The sequence below is a fragment of the Zonotrichia leucophrys genome, unplaced genomic scaffold, assembly GCF_028769735.1.
Source record: "Zonotrichia leucophrys gambelii isolate GWCS_2022_RI unplaced genomic scaffold, RI_Zleu_2.0 Scaffold_44_408678, whole genome shotgun sequence".
NCBI classification, from domain to species: Eukaryota; Metazoa; Chordata; class Aves; order Passeriformes; family Passerellidae; genus Zonotrichia; species Zonotrichia leucophrys.
This window is the reverse complement of record NW_026992249.1, coordinates 261,703-269,138: the sequence shown is the minus strand read 5'-3', so window position 1 is coordinate 269,138 and position 7,436 is coordinate 261,703. Positions and strand designations below refer to the sequence as shown.

The 7,436-nt window shown below is 44.2% G+C and overlaps 1 protein-coding gene across 6 annotated transcripts in view; it reads left to right on the top strand.

The window, feature by feature from the left end:
- Positions 1-7,436, top strand: part of LOC135460424 (ubiquitin-associated protein 2-like) — a 211,888-nt gene that overhangs the window by 90,394 nt on the left and 114,058 nt on the right. For all 6 annotated transcript variants that reach the window (XM_064737240.1, XM_064737241.1, XM_064737239.1 and 3 more), the window contains one exon: positions 5,520-5,572. In XM_064737240.1, the coding sequence (XP_064593310.1) occupies positions 5,520-5,572 (53 nt within the window). The remainder of the gene's footprint in view (positions 1-5,519; positions 5,573-7,436) is intronic.

Genomic DNA, 7,436 nt, shown 5'->3' with positions numbered 1-7,436 from the left:
TTTGGGTTAAAGAGGAGGGTGCAAGCAGCATGCTGTCGGTTTGGCAACTGGTGGAGCAATTTGTGCTTCTGGTCCGGGGGGAAGCCAAGGGAGGACGGACCCACAGGCCGGAGGGGGTGGAGGGGAGCAGCGCAAATTTTCCGTTTTCCCATCCGGGGAACGAGGTCAGGGTGAAATACCCCCCAAGGTGGCATTAGAACCCAGAGAAAGTGGAGGACTGGATTCAAGGGCTGAGAGGGAAATTTTTCAGCGTGATTAATTTAAGGGAGAGTCTTGGGTGGAAGAGATAAGGTCTGAATGCCCCCCCCAGGAGAAATTGATAGAAATTGAGCTTTTTTAATTCATTTTTTCTACAGCTTGGTTATAAATGAAAGAAAGGTAAAACTGATTACAAAAAAATATTCATTAGTTTGGAGGGTATAATTTTTTGTTCCCCTGTGCCCCAAAAAGGGAATCTAGAGTGATGTTGTGTGTTGTTTGGAAACGGGGAAATAATCCTTTTTATAAATTTTTTTAAATTTTTTTTTGGAGAATTCCCTTTAAAAAAAAAAGCTGTTAGAAATGGGATTCTAGGATTTGTAAATAACATCTCTTCATCTGGGATTGTTTTAATTTATGGGTTTTGATCCCTTATTCCAATTTCCCCCCACCAGCAAAAAAAAAAAGGGAAAAAAAAAGAAAAAAAAACCCCCAAAAGGACCAAGGTAAATGGGGCGAATAAAGGCTGTTTTTTAAAACTTTACTTCTTCACCAAAATGTGGGTCAAAAAATCGTGGGTTGGTGATCTGCCTTGTCTGGCCCTCGGGATCCGTCCCCGGGTGTCAGTAGGGGCGTTTTACACTTTCAGATAAATTCTTTTATAAAGAAATTTATCTTCAGGAGGTCTTACGATAAAGGCAATAACAATTTCAAGAAGAAATGCCGCTCCAGAGTTCTGTTCTGTTCGGTGTGCCAATATAAGGCAGATCCAGGGTTTCAGGGTCTTCCCGAAAACGGCTGCCGTGGGTGGTGTCCCAGACTGAGAAGTCCAGTTGAGCACAACCTGTCCGGGCCCCTCAGGCAGGCTCCAGGGCTGCAGGCAATCTTAGCAAGCTCAGCTCTTAAGTGAGATCCGCTCTTTAGTGATTCTCAGCGCATTACTTGCTACGTGCCTTTGGCAGACGCAGGGAGAGAGAGGAGAAGCACTGTATGAGGTTCCACAGAGATGTCTTTATTGGTATCTTCTGCAAAGGGTCTCAGTGACAGCTCTTCTGCTGAGCTGGGCAGAGGAGGGTCTTTATAAAGGGTTTAGGAGTTTTGGAAATTGTCCAATGGTAAGGGTCGAGGCGAATATGACCTATAATCCTACAGACAGATAAGCAAGGGTCTGAGGACAGAAGAGGGGTTTCTTTGGTCCAGTCATCATGTCTAGGCATTTCCTATCTTAGGCTGCTGACCGCCATGGAGGCCTTGCAGTCCCTGTGCCTGCTACACATTTGGTCAAGGACGATTGAGACAGAAAACACTTAGGCAAACTTGACATCCTCAAGTCCATGGGCCCTGACAGGATGCATCCAGGAGTGCTGAGGGAGCTGGCAGACACCATAGCAAAGCCATTCACAATCATCTTTGAAAGGTTGTGGAGATCAGGAGAGGTGCCTGAGGACTGGAAGAAAGCAAATGTCACCCCGATCTTCAAAAAGAGTAAGGAGGACCCAGGAAACTACTAGCCAGTCATCCTCACCTCAATCCTTAGAAAGGTGATGGAGCCCTCATTCTGGAGGCCATCTCTACCCATATGGAGGTGTTCTGGATTGTCAAGAAAATTGTATTCGATTTGCTATCTGTATGGCAGTTGTATGGCAGTTGTCTTCTGTTAAGTGGGCAGTTTTCCTTATCTCTTCCACAACAATTCTTCCCTCCAGGGAGACATCGGCTGATAATAGGCTATTGAATGTGTCCATGATGTCTCCACCAACCAGCAAGAAGGAAAAACAAGCATTCCTAGGCACCACTGGTTTTTGGAGAATGCATATTCCTGAGTACAGTCAGATCATCAGCCCTCTTTACATGGTCACCTGCAAGAAGAACAAGTTCTACTGGGGCCCTGAGCAGCAACAAGCTTTTGCCCAGATTAAGCAGGAGATCACTCATGCCGTAGCCTTTGACCCAGTCAGGGCAGGCCCAGAAGTGAAGAATGTGCTCTACTCTGCAGCCGGGAACAATGGCTTGTCCTGGAGCCTTTGGCAGAAGGCGCCTGGGGAGACTCGAGGCCGACCACTAGGGTCCGAAGCCAACTACACTCTCACCGAGAAGGAAATCTTGGCTGCCTATGAAGGAGCTCAAGCTGCCTTGGAGGTCATTGGCACAAATACACAATTCCTCCTGGCACCCGAACTACCTGTTCTGGGGTGGTTGTTTAAAGGAAAGGTTCCCACTACCCACCTCGCCACTGATGCTACATGGAACAAGTGGGTTGCTCTTATTAAACAGTGTGCCCATATTGGAAACCTGAATCGCCCGGGGATTTTGGAGATAATTACAAACTGGCTGGAAGGTGAAAACTTTGGTCTCACTGATGAAGAGGAACAAGAGCAAGCGACACGTGCTGAAGAAGCTCCACCATACAACCATCTACCAGCAGAGGAAACACACTACAATCTTTTCACTGACGATTCCTGTCACATTGTAGGGATGAACCGGAAGTGGAAAGCAGCCGTATGGAGCACCACACAACAGGTTGCACAAGTTACCGAAGGAGAAGGTGGATCAAGTCAACTTGCTGAACTCAAAGCTGTTCAACTGGCCCTAGACATTGCTGAGAGAGAGAGGTGGCCAAAGCTCTACCTTTATACTAATTTGTGGATGGTAGCCAGTGCTCTGTGGGGCTGGCTGGAAAGGTGGAAAAAAGCCAACTGGCAGAGTAGAGGAAAGCCAATCAGGGCTGCTGATGAATGGAAAGACATTGCCACTCAGTTAGAGAAGCTACCTGTGAAAATCTGTCATGTAGATGCCCATGTCCCCAAGAGTCAGGCTAATGAGGAGCACCAAAACAACGAGCAGGTAGACCAGGCTGCAAAAATAGAGGTGTCAAAGATAGATTTAGATTGGCAACACAAGGGAGAGTTGTTCCTTGCTTGATGGGCTCATGATATCTCAGGTCATCAGGGTAGAGATGCCACCTATAAGTGGGCACGAGATCGAGGAGTGGATCTAACCATGGACAGTATTTCTCAGGCTACCCATGACTGTGAGACGTGTGCTGCCATCAAACAGGCCAAGCAAGTGAAGCCTCTATGGTATGGTGGGCGGTGGTCCAAATATAAGTATGGGGAGGCCTGGCAGATGGACTACATCACACTGCCCCAGACACGCTAAGGCAAGCTCTATGTGTTGACCATGGTGGAAGCCACCACAGGATGGTTGGAGACCTACCCTGTGCCTCATGCCACTGCCCGGAACACCATCCGGGGCCTTGAAAAGCAAATCCTGTGGAGACATAGCACCCCTGAGAGAATTGATTCAGACAACGGGACCCATTTCAAGAACAGCCTTATCAACACCTGGGCCATAGAACATGGTATTGAATGCATATATCATATCCCTTATCATGCACCAGCTGCCAGGGAAGTTGAATGGTGCAATGGACTACTTAAGACTACCCTGAAGGCACTTGGCGAGGGAACCTTTAGCAATTGGGAAATGAACTTAGCAAAAGCCACCTGGATGGTCAACACCTGAGGGTCTATCAATCAAGCTGGTCCTGCCCAGTCTGAACCCTTGCACACAGTGGATGGAGTTGAAGTTCCTGTTGTACACATGAAAGATATTTTAGAAAAGACTGTTTGGATTAATCCCACCTCAGGCAAAGACAAACCCATTTGTGTGATTGTTTTTGCTCAAGGACCTGGTTACACTTGGTGGGTAACACAGAAAGATGGAGAAACCCATTGTGTACCACAGGGAAACCTATTCTTAGGTGAGGTCTGTGTGTAAGGTTTCATTGTGATGCAGATGGAAATAGAAGAAGGGGTGGATAATTTTCTGGATTTTCAAGGAAATTGCATTCTATTTGCCCTCTGTATGGCAGTTGTCTTCTGTTAAGTGGGCAGTTTTCCTTATCTCTTCCACAACAACTCCTCTCTCCGAGAGACATCTGCTGATAGTAGGCTATTGAAAGTCACTGCATGACTGATATGAACTATAGCATCCCATTGTGCGATGCTCCGCCCAGAGGGAAGAGCCAAGCATTGCTACCCAGATAAAATCTTGAGATTCTGGAACAGCAGCACGGCTTCTCCACTGGATTTCCTCCGAGGAACAGCTGTCTCTTCTTCCACTGGATCTTCAGAGGAAGACTACAGCCTTTTCTACAGGATCCCTGCTCCAGCGGAACAACACCTGACACTCTAGGAGGACTGCAGCCACATTTCCAATTGTACTGCTACCAACACCCTGACCAATGGGGTGTCAAATTTTGTTCTGACTCTGTCAGTGTTGTTTTAGTTTACTGCATTGCTTATTTTATAATTTTATTTTCTTCCCTAGTAAAGAACTGTTATTTCCTGCTCCGGTTTTTTTTTGCCTGAGAGCCCCTTAATTTAAAATTTATAGCAATTTGGAGGGGGGGGGGAGGGGGTTTACATTTTACATTTCAGTGGAGGCTCCTGCCTTCCTTAGCAGGCACCTGTCTTTCTAAACCGAGATGGGAGGACAAGGTGATCAGGAGCAGTCAGCATGGATTCACTAAAGGGAAGTCATGCTTGACCAGCCTGATTGCCTTCTACAATAAAACAACTACCATGATGGATCAGGTTTTTGCATCTGTAGGATTGTTTCCTGTAGTTTTCCCATTGCTGGATGCTGTGGGCTGTGTACTGTCCTCCAGTGTTTGCCAAAAAATTCTGCGACAAATTACGGGACAAAGCATTTTGCAGCTACAGTGGAAGCTATTGACTTTTCTGATGCCATTATATCAATTATGTGTTTTAAATGAAAGTTGCTCTCTTGGGGGAAAATATTTGGCTTATTTTGCTCCTAGGAGAGAGTTAAGACATTGGAAAGGAGCCTCCAGAGCTCTAGATTATGTCTTGAATTTGAGTATGTTGCCAGTAGGATTATGAATGGTAGAGGAGGTGGTGTGGTCATGTTTTGTTCAAGCTCTTTATGAATTTGTGCATGAAACCGGAAGATCTCATGGGAGGATTGAGTAACCTCTCACTGTCATAGGAGGAAGTTCTTCCAATGTTTGCAATTAATCACTGGGTAGAGACATGCGTTCATGCAAATTATGTCTGGTACCATAGTGGCTAAGAAATACATGAAATCAGAAATTAAATGAGAAAATAAACAAACCCACTTCCCAAAACTGTAAATCTGCAAAACAGTTTTCTAGAGCTTCCCATGTTTCCAATCACTATCTCCTTGCTTTGTGTTCCACGAATAATGAAAACAGGATTGCTTATAAAGCAGAATGGTTGAAATATGACATTGTGTTTTTAACTTGTAACTGTTTTTATTCCTTCCGCTAATTCCCATAGGAGCATGGAAAAACTCAGTAGAAGAATGGACTGCAGAAGACTGGAATGAAGATGTAAGTGTGCCTTGTTTGGTAGACTGATTGATTATTTAACCTTTTCATAGTTTTTGTGTTGTCTTCAAAAAGTAAATGTTTGAAGTAATACTTTGTATGCATGCAGTGATATTTCTTATTGTGTTTTTTGCTGCAAATCCTGTTTAAAATATATGGGTTTTTTTAGAATAAAATTGAATCAAGAAATATTAATTTATTTTTTCTTGGTGGACAATACATAGATAATAAAATGTTAAGTTTTATCCCAAATTATTTTTTCTGAATTATAATTCTGCACTGCTCAATGCTGGTGGGTGTTAACCACATACCTCCCCCTATTATTTAAGGATTTAAAGCCATATGTAGTGTTTTTGGTTTGTTAATTTAAGATTTCTCTAATTTAAAATTTCCTGGGCTAATGTACTAAAGAGTGTGGTCTGTTTTGGTGTTGGTCAATTACTAATGTACTCACTTCTTGTTTTGAGATAGGATTAGAAGAAAAGCAAAGCAGGCTTAAAACTTTAAAAGAGTATAAAGAAAATTTTATTAACAGTAACTAAAAGAAAAAAAAAGTTGTAAGAAGACAAACTTTTCCTAACACTTCTCCTCCCTCTATAACCTTTTCTTTTCCACTGATAATATAAAGAAACAAGACTTAAATTTTCTAGTTAGTTTACTTTTAAAATAGTTTTTCTTCAGTTCACTTAGGGAGAGAAGTTCCTCTTGTTAATGTTATGGAGACTTCTGCAGAAGAGGAAAAACAGTTTGGTCACGAAGAGTAGCTGCCTGGGGGAAATCTGCTATCGTGAACCCCTTCTCATTTTCCACAAGCCTTCCCATAGCTTGTTTATGGGCTATGTTGACTTATGGGGTATTGGTTTAAAGATGAGCTGGTTAAAGGTAAAAGTTCTCATTATTTATTTCTAAAATCATCTTCATTCCTGGGAACAGAGATCTCCTGGGGTCACAGGACTACTCTGTTTTTCTGTTCAAACTTTTCATGGGATAATAGTTACTTTAATATCTGCTTATTTTAGTATGGAGGTTTTTGCTTGATATCAATTTGAACCCTTCATCTCCCCATAGTTTCATGTGTTATAGGGAAAAGAGTCTTTTTTCCATAGCTTATAAGAGGATTTCAGTTTTAAAATTAAGGCATCTCGTCATCCCTCCCATCTGGGACTTAACTTCTTCTTCACTGACTGTGATGTTTTCATGTTGTTCTTTTACATGCTTGCATCTTGTTCCTTTCTCTCACTCGAGGGAGGATTGAAGTATTGAAAGAGTTAGCATGTCACCTGGGCCCTTCAAATGATCACTCGACCTGCCGGTAACTTGTGGTGGGAGCTGCGGCTGGGGCTATGTCAGGATTGGCTTTATGGTTGGTTTTTGGTTTTCTTTGCATTTAATTCTAGTCGCAGGGCCACTCTGCGTGGTTGTAGGGCTGCCTCTGGTCTCAGCCGCACTGGGGGGAGGGGATCTGATGGTAAGATCTAACAGCTGTGGCCAGCCCTGCTCCAGCCAGGGTTTTGCAGCCTCCTCCCCCTTCCTGCCTGGCAGCTGCTGGGGCCCAGCCCAGTCAGAACGGGGCTTGGAGTCCCCCGGAGCCCCTGGAGAGGGGCCCAGCCCCTCGTGGTAGAGCCTGCCTGGCCCAGCCCGGGATGGGGCCCAGCCATGATGGGACCTGGTGGGCCCGGGGTGTTTTACCTTCTTGCCCGCCGGGAAAGAAAGAGGAAGTTCCTGGGTTTTTTCATCTTTAACATGTGTCTTTCACAGAGGTGTGTTCAGCTCTTCATTGGTTCAATAGACTGTTAGTTACACAAAAAGCTTTTACATCACTTTCTTAAATTCCTCCCATGACAAAACTATAACACCATATTATCAC